Source organism: Ambystoma mexicanum, chromosome 2p (assembly GCF_040938575.1).
Source record: "Ambystoma mexicanum isolate Mex_15411 chromosome 2p, UKY_AmexF1_1, whole genome shotgun sequence".
Lineage (NCBI taxonomy): Eukaryota > Metazoa > Chordata > Amphibia > Caudata > Ambystomatidae > Ambystoma > Ambystoma mexicanum.
Window position 1 is genome coordinate 238,012,464 of NC_090923.1, and position 18,594 is coordinate 238,031,057.

The 18,594-nt window shown below is 48.2% G+C and overlaps 1 protein-coding gene across 3 annotated transcripts in view; it reads right to left on the minus strand.

The window, feature by feature from the left end:
* Positions 1 to 2,634: 2,634 nt before the first annotated feature.
* Positions 2,635 to 18,594, minus strand: part of TRNT1 (tRNA nucleotidyl transferase 1) — a 212,791-nt gene continuing 196,831 nt past the window's right edge. For all 3 annotated transcript variants that reach the window (XM_069643520.1, XM_069643521.1, XM_069643522.1), the window contains one exon: positions 2,635 to 4,060. In XM_069643520.1, the coding sequence (XP_069499621.1) occupies positions 3,806 to 4,060 (255 nt within the window). In that variant the 3' untranslated portion in view covers positions 2,635 to 3,805. The remainder of the gene's footprint in view (positions 4,061 to 18,594) is intronic.

Here is an 18,594-nt window from a genome sequence, read left to right on the forward strand (position 1 = left end):
CGATGCGATTATCTCAAATATTAAAGGCAGCTGAACCCTCTTCAACCTCTCCCCAGCCCCGCCTCACAAAACAAAAAATGCACACAATCACACATACACGCAAACCCACTCCTCCCCACCATAAACACTGTCCCCTTTCATACACACACACACACGCAAACACACACTTACCTGAAACCTATCTTCCCCTGCCCATCGCGAACAGCCTGTCGGCCCCTGTGCACACTCATGTGCGGCAGGGGTGTGACAGTTAAGATTTAGAAAGACCGCTCTGAGCAGTCTCAGGGAGGTCTTTCTAAATCAGTATTTTTGCCTAATACCAACAAAACATCCTCACACAAGAGACCCCGGTTCCACTAAGAGCCATTTGGGACACTGGACGAGTGCGTGGGGGAGGGGATTTTTGCAAAATTGACAAATAAGATAATGTCCATAGGTTCCCTACCATTTTATCAAATGCATAATTACTTCGAGGAGAGCAAGTATGGTCCAGACAAGTATGGTCTAAAGTGTGTTCAAATGCACTCGTTTGACTGGGGGTGCTGGGACCACTAAACCTACCATAACAATTGTTTTCCAACTTGAAAGCATTACTACCTCAACCCATGTGTTCTCCTTCCCCATCCATCCCACTAGTAGCGTAAGCCAGCAAATGCTGCAGCGCCAAACATGTGACATGGACCAGCAGCAGTATGATGGTCTGGTGGTGGGCCAATCTAGCACTGAGCCGGGACACTGGGGCCGGCATTAGTGAGCCAAGATTTTTTGGGCCCTTGCCTTTATATTTTTCAGAAAGAAATTAATCACTGGGTTCACTGCTGGGGTCCAGAGGGGGAGTGAAACTTCACCACCACAGTTCAGGACGTCCAAGAACACTTCCAGTCTTCCACATTGTGGGATTGTTTGCTGCTGTCCTGCCTTAATCTTTTCTCCACTGAGCCACTGGGAGCCATTTTTGTGTGATCCCTCGCCTTTTTTGCATCTTCCTTGCAGAAATCTCTGATGCAGGCTCGAAGGTCTATGTCGTGGGAAGGTCCATTGTACCTTTTCAGGTTCATCTTGGCTGGATCAGGGTGCAAGTCTCTGGGCAACGGATCATGTGAACCACCTCTGTAACCCAAGTTACTGGGTGATTTCATGCTATTGGAGCTGTTTTTGGTGAAACAGTCACCGTGATTACATACCTTTGGGTCCTGCGATGGGTGATTATTCGTGATATTCACCCTCAGGAGTCGAGATTCTTTGCAGGCTAGTCTCTACTGCATTTCCCATAGACTTCCTATGGGGGTACTCCTGTTCTGCCGCTTTTTCCTCTGCTGCTTTATCAACCTCTAACTCCCTTGTGTTCAACCTTCCATTGGGTTTGTCACTGAATTAGCACCTGCCACTAAAGCGAATGGCCCATTGACCTTCTTATGGAATTTTAATCCTGCTCTGGAACTCTCTGAAATTGGCTCTGGGGTACTCGCCTGCACCTGTACCCAACAAGGGTTCAGTGAACACTAGACTAAGAACTATAATTATAGTACTTAACTGTGATTTGTAATCCATTTTTAAAGTCCTCTGTATTTCTCCAATGGTGAATGTATTTTAACATTATAGCTAATCTTTGTGACAATGTAAATAATTCCCCCTGAAATGTTTGACTAAGATAACTGTTGCTTAAATGTCGAGTTCATTCTAGGAAAAGTTTGGCTGTGGTTTGAATCTGGTTCCTACTCTGTGACTTTGATGTATGGTCATGTGGCATTTGCACTATTTGTATTATACTGTTTAGGGGGTCTACATTAACGTGGAGTATTGCTGTAGGCCTTAGAGATTTTTTTAAAACTATATTTCTGGTGGGAACACATTTCTGCATCATTGTTGTCCCTATTGCAACATATAATGTTAGGTGCTGAATACTAGGTCTAGGGCCTTCGCGTATTACCAGGGGTGTGTTGCCTCTATAGGACACACTGCAAAGTAGTGCAGGCCATAGGGGGCTTTACCTGCTTGGGAGGTTTTGTTGCTCCCTTGTTCTGCCCATACCTGTTCATTTATTTTGGGCCCCCATAAACACAGCAGAGTCCTTTTTTTTTTTTGTAAGACAGTTACTATTTATTTTATAATATACTTTGTCTCTTTAATGCTATGTATTATGGCTTAAGTACATATTATGACCTAATAGATTTCTATGTGTGACTTAGTAAAGTATATATGTTTTCAGTACATCGGTGTGATGTATTTTTTAGAGATATGTGCATGAACTAACTATACCTCTGTGCCAGCCTACTAGCCCTACCTAAATGTTAGGGTTTTGTGGCTCTGTCCAATTTACTGACCTTTAGACAAGTCTGGCTTCCCTTTCTCGTCAAGTGTTAGCTCCCATTAGGGTTAGTGTGTGTAATGCCCGTCATCTTTGCAGTTATGTTACTATGCAGTTTCTGCATTTTTATTGTTCTTTTTTTGTGTGTGTTATTTCAGTCGTGTTGTAAATCCTGTTGCAGTTTTATGCAAAAAGCTAAATAAAGCTGATTTTCTGATTCTGTGGCTGTATACACTGAATGATCTAAACACTGAATGCCTATTCCAACCTTCATCGTCCATGCAGAATGCTTTCCAACCGTACCACATTACCACTGACAAGAGGGAGCCACAAACTCTGTTTGTATTGCCAAAGACAGAAGCATGAAAACATCTGTTTGTGCAAATAAATCACAATCATCAAACAATGAAATGCAAATACACTAAAATATCTTCTTAAACAAACTTGCAACAGAGGTCTTTGGTAGTTGCGTTGGGAAGTACAAATCTTAACAGCCCTGGGACATTTAAAAAAATAATAATAATTAAAAAAAAGGGGATGATTAGGGAATGTTGATTAACTATTCAATTGACTACAGACAATGCAGAGAAGCCTCGTGTTCAAAATAATTTGGACCCAGGTCATAACAGCCAGGGTGACACATTCACTAGTAGGACACATTTCCTCAGGTAAGAGGTCTTACATCCCCATAGGATTGTGTATTATATTCAGCTTACCATTTAGACATTTACATGTGAGCTTTTGGAGCTGGACAAAAACTTGGAAAAAAGCCAAACAAAGAACCCTTCACAGTACTGAAGCTGGACCATGAAGAATTAAAAGCCTCTGTAAATCATGTCAATAAAGTAGCAAATATTTACTTTCATTGGTTCAAAATCTAGTTATTGGTATGCTTAACTACATTATGGCCATCAACATGAATGCCTGGAGGTAGGATCAGGCCTCAGTACTAATGTAGGGAATCTCAGCAGAGGTGCCCCACAAGGATAACTTGTCTTATTTTGTATGGATATGAATTATCTGTTGGCAAAGTTGGGGGAAGTACATGATGGAAATCATCAAGTTAATGGACATCCACCCACGCACGGCTCTCACTGCACACCAAATGTAACCTGCATATGCCTTGCTATGGCATTTCTGGGACCCAATCATTATTACCAAACCGACAATATAATATCCTACAGTTAAAATACTCGTAGCCTGAAGAGTGACTTATGAAGGCACTGCAATCTGGATTTGTAGCACCCCATCTCTCATACTCTAGCAATGTACCTTAATCATGACCTGTAGTGTGTTATGTTCTTAGCTCTAAAGATCCTACATAGCTCTGCAAATGTACTCAAACCTTCACCTACAGTACCACTTGATAGTCATGTACTGGGACCCCCACAATGCTCTGTCAAAGCACTTTTTAGTAGTATGCACATCACATAGAACTAAATGAGATTTTAGAGTCGGGACTGTTGGAGAAATGCCCAATGTCTTGTTGAAATGGATTCAATCAGAACGTTTCTTCACGTGACTTAAAAGTTCCTCTTGTTCCATTTGGTAACCACTTTTCTTCCACTGATCTCGCAGCTCTTGTAGGATTGTACCAATTTCCTTTCCTGAAGAGATGCCTATTCGACGCAAGTCATGTCCAGTGACAGGAAAGCGAGGGATTGACCAGTGTTCCATCTCCTTCAAAAGCTTCACCTCACCTTGGTATTTCAGGAGTTCACAGACCTTACTGTGTGCATCAGGCTCCCGGGACTGAACAAAGAGGAGGAAATCACAAGACAAAGGAGATCACCATGAATACATGAACTACTAACAGCAGTACAGATAAGTGTGAAGTGGTAGGATGTAAACAATAGGGGCCATATTAATTGGAGACGAGAGTGATGGGGTATGGTTTGCATAATTAAGTTGGTACAATGTTGGATGTTCGCTGACCCTGCAATTGTGCAGCATGTCTGCCTCTAGCCAGCAATCGACCACCAAGTTTCACACAAAAAGATTTCTAATACTATACATATCCTAACAACCATCTTATCACATGGAACGACTTATTTACCCATTTCCAAAGCAACACTATATATATGGGATACATTACTCACCGTAATCGTATTTCTGATGCTTGTATCTGCTTAGATTCACATGCTATGCATAGGCCAACATCTAGTGGAAGCTGCAGAGTATTACCGTTGTTGTTTTCGAAACTCAAAAAGGGACGTCGACAGGGTGTGCCAGTAATACTATCCCTAGTGTGACCTCTACTGTACCCATGGTGCTTCACGTGTCGAGGTTCCGCAGATTGTTTTGTTTCTGACATGAGGTTGCATGAAGTGTAGAGCGAGCACAGGTGTAGTAAAGCAGATTATGTATCAGATTATGTGCCCAGACAACATCTATGCACCTTCTACTTCAAGGAGATGAAGGATGGGCGCACGTCAATCTAAGCAGATACAAGCATCAGAAATACGATTACGGTGAGTACTGCATTCCTTCAGAGGCTTGTGGAATCTGCTTAGATCACATGCTATGCATAGATTAACGAGCAGTGCTTGGAGAAGGTGGTGGGTTGGGAGAAGGTACAGCGACAAATAGATGTTTTACCATTGCCTGTCCCACCTGGGAATCTGCTTTAGAGTGGGTGTCAATGCAGTAGTGCTGAGTAAAAGTGTGGATAGAGCTCCATATAGCTACTTTGTAAATGGCGTCCAGCGGGACGTTTACTATAGAAGCCAAGGTAGCTCCTGTACCCCTGGTGGTGTGAGCTCTTGGTGTGAAAGGCAGTGTTTTATTTGATACAGAGTAGCAGAGCTGTATGCATCTGACTATCCATCTGGAGATGGCATTTTTGGACACGCGGTCTCCTTCCCTGCCTGGAGCTATGAAGACAAACAGTTGGTCTGATTTCCTTAGGGGTCTGGTTTTGTTCACATAGTAAAGGACCGCCCTCCTTACAACTAGTGTATGGAGTTTTTTCACAGGCGAGCTTGATGAATTTTGCAAGAAAGCTGGTAGTTCGATGGCTTGATTGACATGGAACTTTGAAATGAACATAGGTGAAAACCTTGGGTGCATTCTTAATATCAATTTGTCTTTGTGGATAACAAAGAAGGGGTTTTGCACCGACAAAGCTTGCAGTTCACTGACTCTCCTTATGGAGGTGATCGCCACCAGAAAAGCCGTCTTATATGTGAGGTGTTTAAGGCTAGACTTATGCATAGGCTCAAAGGGGGGTCCTATGAGCTTTGCAAGTACTACATTTAAGTCCCACCCTGGCGGCGGGTTTGAAATAGGACGGTGGAGTCGTTTTACTCCCTCCATGAATGCCTTAATGACGGGTACTTTCCACCAGGACACCTTACTTTGAGTAGTGGTGTACGCGGATAGAGCCGCTAGGTGAACTTTGACTGAGTTAAATACTACCCCCGAGTCTAGTAAGTGAAGCATGTATGAAGAATGTGTGATGGAGTACATTCTATTGGGTTTATTTGTTTTGACTGGCACCAAATTACAAATCTCTTCCACTTATTAAAGTAACAGTGTCTAGTGTTTGGTTTATGTGCCTCTTTGAGGATTTCCATACACCTTTGAGGTAGATTTAAATGGCCAAACTCTATGACTTCAGGAGCCAAGCTGCCAAGTTCATAGACTGAGGTTGGGGGTGTAATGTCCCCCCCGTGCTGTGTGAGCATGTTGAAGGGGCACAGGAGTTTGATTGGGTCACACATCGCCTGTTTGTGCAGATGTGGATACCAAGGTTGTCTCGCCCACATAGGAGCAACTAGAATTATTGTCACTTGTTTTTGCATCTTGTGCACCACTTTGCTCATTAGAGGAGTTTTCGGGGATGCGGGGGGGCGTGGAGGCAAATTACCCTGACCAGTGGCGTTCCCCTTGGTGTTGTGTTGGGGAACCCTGGATGCGAACTCGGGGCATTGTTTGTTTTCTCTTGTTGCAAACAAGTCTAATGGGGGTAGCCCCATTGTGTGAAAATGTAGTCTACGATATCTCTGTTGAGTAGCCACTCGTGCTCTTCTGTTAGAGGATCTCTGCTTAGTGAGTCTGTTAGAGAATTGAGTTTCCCTGGAACATGTTGCGATGTTAGGAACATGCCCCGCTTGAGTGCCCACTTCCATTTTTTTGTGCTAGCTTGGACAGACTTGGAGAATGCGTGCCCCCCTGCTTTTTTATGTAAAACATTGCAGGGGTGCTGTCTGTGAGTATTTGTACTGTTTGATTTGTCAGGTGTGCTTGCAAGGTTTGTAAAGCCTTGAGCACTGCTAGAAGTTCCAGAAGGTTGATGTGATTCTGGGCTGTGATTTGAGTCCACAGACCATGCGCTGTGAGATGAAGATAATGGGACCCCCACCCAGTGAGTGTTGCGTCTGTTGTGACAACCGCTTGCACTGCCTGGTCGTGGAATGGTTTTTCCATTTAACAGGTTTTCCATTGTACACCAGCGTAGACCTTGTACTAGGGTTGGAGAAACGACCTCTAGATTGTCCTACTGACCACTTGCATGAGACCACTGTTTTGCCAACCACTCTTGCATTAGGCGCATGCGCATTCGACCAGGTAAATGCATGATACCATCATCCCGAGCAAGTGCATGCTTTGCATACGGTTTGTCATCTGGCTAGATACTGAGGTATTTGAAGCAGTATGTTTTGTACTCTTTCATCTGACAGAGAGTCTAGAGCCTCTTATGTGTTTATGACAGCTCCTAGGAACTGTTTGGGCTTGTTTGGTACAAGGCTTGATTTTTTCTCATCGATTGAGGAACCCAAAATTAGATTGATTGTTCTTTGGGTATTTTGCTTGAAAATTTGGGGGTTCTCCCTTGTGATCAGCCAGTCGTCCAGGTAAGGGTACGCTGGGATTGACTCCCTGCGTAGATGCGCTGCCACTACCGCCAGTACTTTGGTGAATACCCTTGGAGCGGAGGCTATGCCGAAGGGTAGCACCTTGAATCGGTAGTGCTGGTTCGCTATTTTGAAACGCAAGAATCTTCTGTGCACTGGGAACATTGAAATATGGAAGTATGCATCTTTCATATCCAAGGTTGCCATGTAGTCCCCCCGCTTTAGCAGGGGGATTACTTCCTGTAGCATTAGCATGCAGAATTTCTGTGGCTTGACTTAGGTGTTTAAAGGGCGCATTGTGAGGTCTTTTTTGGCACAAGGAAGTACATTGAATAAATACCCTTGTTTACCTGGCTTGCTGGGACAATTTCTATGGCGTCCTTTAAGAGCAGCGCTGTCACCTCTTTAATAAGATACGCTGTTCTTCCCTGGAGGTGTTCCTTTGTCTTGGTGGGTGGTTGGTGGGTTGCTGAAACAGTTCTATACAATAACCGCCCGCCATGGTTGAAAGTAACCACTTGTCCGAGGGGATTCCCTCCTATACGTGGGTAAAGTATGAAATACAGCCACCTGCTGGAGTACCATGGGAGGGAACCTGTAGTGGGTGGGCATTGCTTGAGGGGTGTTGAGCTGCCTCTGGAGGAGGAGGATCTACCCCTACTGCAAGACCTTCTTTGGCCTCTTTGAAACCCTTGTTTTGCGAGGACTGCCCCTGGGATGAACCCCAGGACGAGCTTTGACCCTGGTTGTAACCTGACGCACGTTGAGAGTTTTGCTCTCTAAAACTGCGAATATTGTAGCCCGCCCTTTGTCCGGAGGGTTTATTGGTGAGGTGCGCTAATAATTTTAGAGTATCATATACTTCTTTTGTGCTCTTTAGAGCATCTTCCACCGCTTTGCCAAACAACACGTTGGGCTCTATGGGCATAGTAAGGAGGGTAGCCTGAGTCTCGAGCTTGAAGCCAGACTGGCGTAGCCACGCATGGCATTTGATCAACGTGCCCCCTGCTATTATTCTTCCTGCATTGTCTGCTGAATCCAAGTTGTTCTTGAGGATGCAGTATGCACAATGGAGAGGGACGCTTGTGTCTTCAGGGGCTCTGGGACTGAAGCTATTTGCTCAGCCATCTCATCCCACTTGTGACAGTTGTAACAAGCTAATAAGGTGGTGTTATTAGCGATTCTAGCCTGATAAGCTGCCGAATAGGCTACGTTTCTTCCAAAAGTGTAAATCATTTTAATCTTGTTATCAGGAGGGGCTTCGAAGAGGCCAGAGGTGTTCCTGCTCTCTTTCTAGTAGTCATTACCACTAAGGAGTCTGGTTTTAACTGTCCCCTGATGTAGAGGGGGTCTGAGGGAGCTGGCTGGAAAACCTTCTCAATGCATGGGTTAACTTAAATTTGGAGTAATCAGAGAGGGTTGGATGCGCCTTTGTACTGATTGAAGTAAGGAGATGAATTGGGTAGCAGACTTTTTATCACCCAGTATGTCCTCAACAAAGTCCTTGTCCAGCTGTGCCTCCTGTGTATCGATTTTAAAATGTTCTGCTGCCTTAAGGAACAGGTAATTCTACTGTATTTGATTATCCACTGGTGAATCTGCCACGGGTGGGTCTGAGTGATCTGGAGACTGTATGACATAGACATCCTTGTCATCATAAAATTGGTCAACATCACCCATGTCCCCTTAGTCTTCTGGGTCGGTGTAAGTTCCAGTGTCCTGGAAGTCTTGCATGGTGTCACAATAAGAAAGCTACCCTAAGTCCTGCTGCGAGGTGGTAGCTTGTGTGTCGTCTGTGCAGGCTTTCTTGGTGGGGGGCTGGGTAACTGCTGCCCCGCTTTGAGTAGTAGCTGGCCCGCTGTGGGGGGCACCCTGAAGATTGACTAATCCCTTGGGGTGTTCATTAAAGAAATCAGCCAGGAAAGACATCTGTCTCATGACTATCAATAATTTCTGCTGTCCATTGTGATGAACCTGGGATTATGGGAGGGTGTGGGGTGGGGGGGCAGGTGGGGCGGTTGTTGGTTCTGGTGCAGGGTTTTTTATGGTGCCCTCCCCCTGGGTAATAGTCCCCAAACTATAGCCCTCTCCCTGTGTTTTAGAAGAGTTATGTTCTTCGATGGCCGACTTTTCAATAGCGTGTCTGGGACATGTTTCTTAATGAGCTCACTCATCTTCGAGCTCGGTGTAGTTTTCGACGTATCCTATGACTGTCTTTTTCAGCATGCGAGGGGGCCGTTGACGTGTCTTTCGACTCCCGGTTGTCGGCGTGAGGACTTTGTGACTTTAGACGCAGTGGGCCTCATTACGACCCAGGCGCTAAGTGGTTAACGGCGCCATAAAAGGCTTTGAGTAGCACCCACTTAGCGCCTTACTACGAGGTCCCTTTGTGGGACCCGACCTAAACCGCTGGTCTGGACCAGCCGTTAAAGTAGGGACCCGCTAAGGGACCTCGCAGGCAATTACGGTACCGCAATCTGCGGTACCGTAATTGCCGCCTTCCCCATTCCCATTGAGCCCTATGGGGCAAAAATGGGAATGGGGAAGGGCCATGGTGAAATGGGGAAATACCACCCCGCTAACCTTGGAATGGGGCGGTATTTCCCCATTTCACCATGTCGGACTCGTTACAACACCGGCACCAACCATGGTGCTAATAGCGCCATGGTTTAGCGCCGGTGTTGCAATGAGGGCCAGTGATAGAAACGGACCTGCCTGTCACTTTCGGGGGTCTGTCGGGAGGCGACCGCGAGCGCGATGGCCCAGAGGACCGGGAACTTCTGGACCTCCCCCTTGATGCTGTGTGTGGCTTTCCGTTTGGCTTGAGGTCAACTTTTGGCCGTGGGAGGTGTGTTTTGTGTGGTGTGCTTTGCTCGTGCTAGTGCTGCCGGGTGTCATCTCCGTAGCAGAACCGCTGGCCTGCCTATTGGGGTCGGGGGCTTGCATGCGGGAATTAGACATACCCTGATCGCCCACTGCGTTACTGTAGACGTTGATACTGCCGTTGCTAGAGGCTCCCTCGACGTCCATGGCGGCCTCGGCCTGAATGGCGTGGTGGGCCCAGAGTTTCTTTTTTGGTCCTTAAGTGTTTTGGGCTTGAAGAGTTTGCACAACTTGCACTGTCCCTCGGCGTGATCCCTTGGGAAACAGAGATTGCACACCCGGTGCAAGTGTATCCAAGGGAATTTACAATCACAAGATGGGCAAAACTTAAAAGTTGTATTCTCCATTGTGTATGGGGAAGGCAGCCTGGCCAAATAAGTGGGTGGAGAAGGGAATATGCATTCTCTTAGAGAGACTAAAGAATGAACCACCCCCACTCTTCCCACCGTGAGGGCCGAGGCCTGTTGAGGCCTTCCGAGGCCGTTTGAAAGGTTTGTCGAGACGAGTTGGTGTAGTCATCGACGACAGTAGTTCGCCCTTGAAGCCGTCGCCGAAGATCTTGCGCGAGAATGGCTAACAAAGGACAGGAACAATATACCAATATACTAGATTTAAATTTTCTAAGAAAAAAGGCGATAGCCAGAAGGAACTCCGCAATATATGACCGACTATTATGGCGTAAAAAAACAATCTTAGGGTCCTCGTCGCGTAAAGCACCATGGGTACAGTAGACGTCACACTAGGGATAGTATTACTGACACGCAATGTCTATGTCCCTTTTCGAGTTTCAAAAAACAACAACTGTAATACTCTGCAGATCCCACTAGATGGTGGCCTATGCGTAGCATGTGATCTAAGCAGATAAGCCTCAGAAATATATATACACACCATCCTCTTGTAAGTCTAGAAACTACCCTAACCAAGCATAGAAGTTATATTATGTGTGGCGAAAACCAATCGCATCATATGCCCTACATCGCCAACAGAGAATCGTCAGCATAACCATAGGGCGTCCATTTTGTGTAACATCCGCCATTTGCTTTCTCTTTCTTTCTGTGAAACGCTTTGCAAAATGTATTTTATTCCGAAAGCTCATGCACCGAGCAAGGCCACAGTCTACATGTTGAGAGACCGGCCCAGACAGAAATGCCAAACAGTACAGAAATACATTGTTTTCCCCCCTCACAAGTCCTTGAAAGTGAGCAGAGAGGCATTTAATCAGCGGCCGAGGTGCCGGCCGGTCTCGCTGAAACTGTAGAACCAGGCCGTTAAACATGAATTACACTTTCTTAGCAGCCCCCCTTCGGGGCTCTCCTTAGATCAGGCTGACCCCTAGTTCACGAATAGAAACCAGTAAATAACACGCTTTGGAATGTGTCTCTCCTACTAACACAGTATCCTTGCTGAACAAGTGCCTTGTGTTCTTCATAACAAAGAACTATGTCGGCTTACTGCAAATTGCAACTGTTGCTAAAACGAGTAATATAGATTGAGTAAGAAACGTGGCATAATGTGTCATATTTGTCATAATTGTCAATTACCGAACCCTTGCTCAAGGCGATACATCATGGGCGGTTTTGATGTGTCACAAAGAGATTGTACAATTGTCTTTTTATATATATCATACTGTTGTAGAATGTTCGCTCTCTTGCGTCTCACGAGGTCTGGGTGACACACGTTGCGAGACGTCAGACCCAGTCGGCTGACAGAGTATATTTGCTTTGCAATAAACCCTAGTACTTGGAAATTGAACCTTGTGTCTGTCGTATCACTAGTGTATGGTGATTGTGCCTTGTTTCCATACGCAAGGGTCTTCAGGGCCTAGCACTCTCACCAATCCTTTTTAACCTTTACATGGGGCCTCGGGGCACTCCTCAAAGATACCAATATAGCCATTCACCAATAAGCGGATGATACTCAGTTGTACATGAGAGTAAACAGCATGCAGGACATCATTAATCTCCGCGATTACCTAACCACCACCCAGTCCATTATGTCGACTACCTACCTCAAACTAAACCCATCCAAGACTGTATTCGTCCTCATATTCGTCTGCTAAAATATAAATTGCCTAACAATGGCTCAAGAGCTTAGCAAAATCCTTAGGCTTCACCATTGACAGCAACCTGTCCTTCCTAAAACTCAAAGTTAAAAAGTCTTGGCCCTGAATCTCTACCGTTCGAAAATAAATCAAACCCTTCACTCCACCACAGGACTTCCGGACCACAGTGCCACACTGATGGGAGAAATGCTCTACTAACAGTGCTCCCAGCTGCTCCCTTGACTCCCCTGAAGAAGTCCACCACGCTGCAGCACGTCTTATTACAGGAGCATGGAAATTTGACCTGAATCCCCCCATCTTATGCAAACTACATTGGCTTCCTCAGCAGCCCAGGATACTGTTCATGACTGCATGTATTATCTTCAAAGCAGTCATGAGTATCACACCAGCGTACCTGGCGTCTAAGCTCCACATATCTGGTGGCACATGCTCCTCGCACAGAGGATCCGCAAACAATCCTTCTGTTGTAATCTGGAAGTTGAAGAGGTAGTCGACCACTGAAACGAAAACAAAAGAGCAAGATGAAGAAACCACATCTGAGATGATTTCCAGCGACAAGAGGGCCTGCTGTGTAACCAGAGTCTGCTGCAGCCCTTCCTTCCAATCGACCTGGGGAATCCGAAAACGGCAACCCCGTCCCAGAGCCTGATGGGACCCACTATACTCAAGAAGACCTGCATTTTGAGCCATCCCAAGTTGTGCTGCGACCTTGTGGGGCTGCTATGTCCCAATACCCTGAGACCTAAAGCCATTGTGCGGTGCACTGTCTTCCGAATTCCAAATCTCGCTGAAACTTTATGGGCATCCTGCTGGATCCCCAGAGGCACGATTCAGGTCCAAAAAGTCCCCTCACCGGAGTGCTGGACCTTGAAAATGACATGAATCCAACCAGCGATATTCTGTCTTCTGTACTCCTGAAAAGGCGCCAAATCCTCAGAGCCACCATCAGGGTAAGACTCTCAAAAATTGGTGTTGTATCTAAAGAGATAAAGACTTGGAACGGGCTGAAACAGGTTTGTCCTCTGGAAGCAACCCTGTTTAGCCTTTAAAACTCTGACCTTGGATTTTCTCAGAATTTACCAGCTACAAATCCACCAATCTTAAATGGGATCCCAGTGCCATATCTGTTATTTGCGGACAATCTTTTTCTTTTGGACCGCACACAAGTGGGATTACAGAGGCGTCTTGTTGCCCTGGAACAATATGCTGAGGGAAGTGATCTTACTATTAACATCCAAAAGTCCCAAGCTATGGGCTTGGCTCGACATGTCGGAAAAAAAGCTGAGACCCCAGAAACTGAAAAAAAGAAATTGGATGACATCATCAAAACCAAATACTTAGGCATTTGGTTGAATCAAAGCATTTCGGAAAAGGAATGGTTCAAACATCTGAGAACCAAAGTAGAATCCTTGGCTAGACAAGGCCTAATTTTACACAAGAAATGTACAAACATTTCGCTAAAACCACTCATTACATTCTACAGACAAACAGTGGTGGCAATTTTAACATATGGCAGCGAAATCTCTTCTAAATCTGCATTTGAAATCCTGGGATCGCCTAGAAGCTATCTTGTGGAGGAAAACCCTACATTTACCAAAAACATTTCCAATAAACAGAATACGCTTTGAAGTAGCAACTAAATCACTAAGTTCAATAATTACATGGAAATCTTCTGACCTTTTTCGTAAAACTTTACTAGCATAAGCGAATCCACCACTAGAAATCTAAGAACGAAACCCCAAATCTCTCATGCCTCAATTTTAGAAATGTGGAAAGAAGCTTGCATTTATAGGATAAATGCCCTTGACTCTACATGGGAAACTCTGATTCTGAGACCACAAGAAATTAAACGAAAGATCCAAGGATCTTATAGGATAGAGAATTTAGAAAAAGGACTCGTATAAATTGGCAATAAGAGGAGTGACAGAAAATAGAGCTCTAAACCAGCTCCCTGCATACTTGGCTCTCTTCCCTTGTCAAAAAAGGAACACATTACTTACCTGTAACTGTTGTTCTCCAGCATGGGTCTGGCATGGACTCACATGCTCATGAATATTCCCCGTCGTCAGGCTGGGGATCCTTGGTAAAGAAAAAAATCAGTTTCAGTTTCGTTTCTGAACTGTCTTTCTTATTAGTAACCAATCACTGGTCTCTGGGTCATACTGCCCCCAGCTAATGACTGCTCTCTCCCTAAGCTCCTCCCCCTGGCAGCCATCCTCAGATTTGGTAGCACGTAAAGTGGCAGTAGGACCAAGTGAAGAGCCGCAGAGGGATAGGAGGGAGGGTTCACATGTGAATCCATGCCAGACCCATGCTGGAGAACAACGGTTACAGGTAAGTAACTTGTTCCTTCTCCAGCATGGGGTCTGGCATGGATTCACATGCTCATGAATACAAGAATACATAGCAGTACACACATGCACAACCACGGGAGGTGGCAAGGCTCAACATTAAGCATTTCATCAACTCAACATGAAGCATCTCTTACCTCCTCACCAGGCTCACCTTCAGGCGAACAGGTTGCGCAGCACTGCTTGGCCAACTTTGGACTCCTCCCTGGAATCCTGGTCGATGCAGTAGAATCTCATGAAGGTGTGCGTCGACATGCACTTAGCAGCCCTGCAGATGTCCAGCAGGGGCACACCAGATGGGAACGCTGCGGTAGCGCGATCGCTCTAGTCGAATGGGCTCTCAGATGGCCGGGGAACGGTCGGTTTGCCAACTGGTGACAGTGCATGATGCAGCCGGAGAGCCATCTGGAAATGGAAGCCTTCGAGATGGCCTTCCCTTGGTTCACAGGTCCAAAAATCACAAACCGCTGTGATGTCTTCCGAAAACTCTTCGTGCAGTCCACATAGAACTTCAGCGCTCTAGCTACATCCAGCGAGTGCAAAGTCCTCTCGGCCGGCGACGAAGGCGACGGGAAGAAAACAGGTAACACCAAGGGCTCGTTGAGATGGAAGTCCGATGGCACCTTGGACATGAAGGAGGGGTGTGTCATCAGCACTACCTTCGTCTAGTGGCAAGTCAGGTATGGCGGTTTACAGGAGAGGGCCTGGATCTCTCCCACTCGTTGAGCGGAGGTGATGGCCACAAGAAACGCTGTTTTCCACGACAGGAACTTCAACGGTGCAGAATGCAGAAGCTCGAATGGCAGCCCCATGAGCCTGGTCAGTACCACGTTGAGCTCCCATGCCGGGGCCGCAGCCCTCACCGGCGGGAACGATTGGAACAGTCCCTTCATGAACTCCTTCACCAGGCGATGGGACCACAGAGATGAGCACCCCAGAGTTCTGGTGTAGCGAGAGATAGCCGCCAGATGGATTTTGATGGACGCATGGGCCAGTCCCGCCTTGGCCAACGATAATAAGTACGGCAGCACTTGAGGGGCCGTAATCCGCAGAGGGTTAATCTTCTGTGTGCCGCACCAGACAGAGAACCTCTTCCACTTATGTCCGTAGCACTTAAGAGTTGAGGACGCCCTGGCCTTTGCAAGCACCTCCTTGCGGTCCGCCAGGATATCGTACCCTCCAAACTCTAGTGCTGCAGGAGCCAGGCCTGCAAGTTCAGCGACCCTGGGTCGTGATGGAGGATGGCGCCTCCTTCTCTGGCGAGGAGATCCGCGTCTGTCGACAGCTTGACTGGGGGGACGCCGACAAGTCCAGAAGGTCTGGGAACCAAATCTGTCTCGGCCACGCCGGTGCGACGAGGATCATCCTGCACCGGGACCTCTTGAGTTGGTTGATGAGTCGTAGCAGTAACGGCAACGGCGGGAACGCATACAGGAACATGCCGTCCCAGGGGAATGAGAAGGCATTGCCCATGCTCCCCGGCTGGGGAAACCTGCTGGCGAACCTCCGACACTTGGTGTTTGTCGCCGTCGCGAATAGGTCGATCTGGGGATTGCCCCATCGTTGGAAGAGTAGATCCACTTGATCCTGGCGCAGTTCCCACTCGTGGCACGAGCGCAGCTCCCTGCTAAGTGAGTCGCAATGGTGTTCTTAACTCCTGCCAGGTGGAAGGGCACCAGAAACATCCCCTGGGCGACGGCCCAGTGCCACAGATCCTGGGCCTCCTTGGATAGGGCTGGGGATCTGGTGCCTCCCTGCTTCCGGATGTAGAACATTGTGGTGGTGTTGTCGGTGAAGATCCTCACCACCTTGCCCTTGAGGGACGGGAGGAACGATCTGAGGGACCAGAATACGGCTCGGAGTTCCAGGATATTGATATGTAGTGCCCTCACCTCCGGGAGCCAAAGGCCTCTTGCGTGGAGATCTCCAGTGTGCGCTCCCCACCCCTCCAGGGAGGCATCCGTCATCACCATCTCCTGATGCGCGGGGGTCTGGAAGTCTGCACCCGCTGCCAGAGGCTTGCGGGGGCCGCACCACCGGATCGCTTGGCGGAAGGCCTCGTTGAGCGGGATCCTGTCCTCGAAGCTGCCCGCCGCTTGCTTCCACTGGGCGTCGAGGAACTCTTGCAGTGGCCGCATCCGCAGTCTGCACAGACGCACTAGGTATATGCACGAGGACATGATGCTGAGAAGGGACTTGATGGACCTCACCCTTGCCACATCCATGGTCAACAGCCGCTGCACCTTGCCCATGATGGCCTTCGTAATTTCCTCTGACGGGGAGGCCAGCCGCGCCACTGTGTTGAGCTTGGCTCCCAGAAACAGTGCGACCTGTGACGGAACCAGGTGGGATTTGGTGAAGTTGATGTAGAAACCCGGGTTTCAGAGCAGTTGGATGGTCTTCGCTGTGTGCCCGACGGCGAGTTCTCTTGTCTTTGCTCGGATGAGCCAATCGTCCAGGTAGGGGTAGACGTGGATCCCCTGCAGGGGCAGCCACGCCGCCACCGGTGCTAGGCACTTGGTGAATACCCTGGGCGCCGACTTCAATCCGAAGGGAAGGGCCTTGAATTGGTAGTGCCGTCCTTGGACTACGAATCTGAGAAACTTTCGATGTCCTTTTAGAATGGGGATGTGAAAGTAGGCATCCTCCAAGTCCTGCGATGATAGGAAGTCGCCCTCCTCCAGCGGCCCCAGCACGTGCTGGAGGGTAACCATCCGGAACTTCTGGGCCTTGATGTACTTGTTTAAACGACGAAGGTCCAGGATGGGTTGCCAACCTCCGGTCTTCTTTCTTACGAGGAAGTACCGTGAGTACACTTCAGAGCCCCGGAGCTTCTTTGGGACGAGCTTGATGGCTCCTTTCTTCAACAGCACCAGTTGGGGGACGTGGTTTTCCTTCTTGGCCACGGCTGAAATGCGGGGGCACTTCTTTAGAAACTCGAGAGTGTGCCCACGGGCCAGGTCATCCAGCACCCATCGGTCGGTGGAGATGGACTCCCACACGCTGACGAACTTTGCCAGCCGGACTCCCACTGGGGTGCTCAGGTGGGGGCCTGACGCTACGGCCGGTTCAATCCTGCTTGGCAGCGGCCTTGCCGCCTTGGCGATGATGATGAGATCCTCCTGACTTGCCGCGTCCTCTGTAGGCCTCCTGTGACGAGGAACGGGCTGCCTGGCGGTATATGGAGGAGCCGCCGCCGAATCCTTTGGAGGCACCTTGCTTGCCTCCGGAGTTCCGAAAGGGCGGCCGCCGTTGCTGCAAAACCACCAAGGCCCGGACCGTCTCCGTGTCGGTCTTGATGGCCTGCAGCGACTCGTCCACTGTCTTGCCAAATAGGTTATTCCCGTCGAAGGGCATGTCCAAAACTCTGTTTTGCACATGCTGGCGGAAATCGGTCGCCTTGAGCCAACCACGCCGTCGAAGACAAACACTGTTGCCCAACTGGCGGAAGCTGGTGTCCGCAATGTTCATGGCCACCGTTATGGCGTGGTCTGATGCCACCTCGCCCTCCTGCAGGATCTCTAGGGCCTCCGCCCTCTTGTCGTCCGGGAGGAAGTCCAGCAGAGGAGCTATCTTAAACCAAAGCTCCCTGTCGTAACGGGCCACAATTGCTAAGGCGTTGGCCGCTTTAATCGTCGCCGCCGACGAGATGTCCCGTCGCCCCATTGCGTCCAGTTTCTTCCCCTCACCATCCGGGGGGGAGGTGGAAGAAAAAGCCGTAGCACCCGCCGCCTTCTTGTTGGTCGCCGCCGAGACGACCAAATCCGAGGTCGGCTGAGCCCTAAGGCACAGAGGAGCGGAATCCGGGACCCAGTACTTCTTCTCGTACCGGTCTTTCTTGGCAGGAGTCGTGGACGGGATCTTCAGGAGCAACAGCCCCTCGTCCCAGATGTCGTCAAGTAACAGGATCGAGAGGACCGTCTTCCTTTTGGCCTCACGCCTTTGATAGAGGAAGCCTTCCTTCTTCTGTTCTTCGGGGCAGAGCGCGAAGAGCTTGGATGCCCTGGCAATCATGGCATGGAAAGGGCCAATTCTGTCGGGCGGGGAGCCCCGAGGACGAGGTGGTGATGGAAGGTCCATCCCATTGTCACCACCGTTGTCATCCGTCCCAGTCATGGCCGTCTCCGTTCCTGT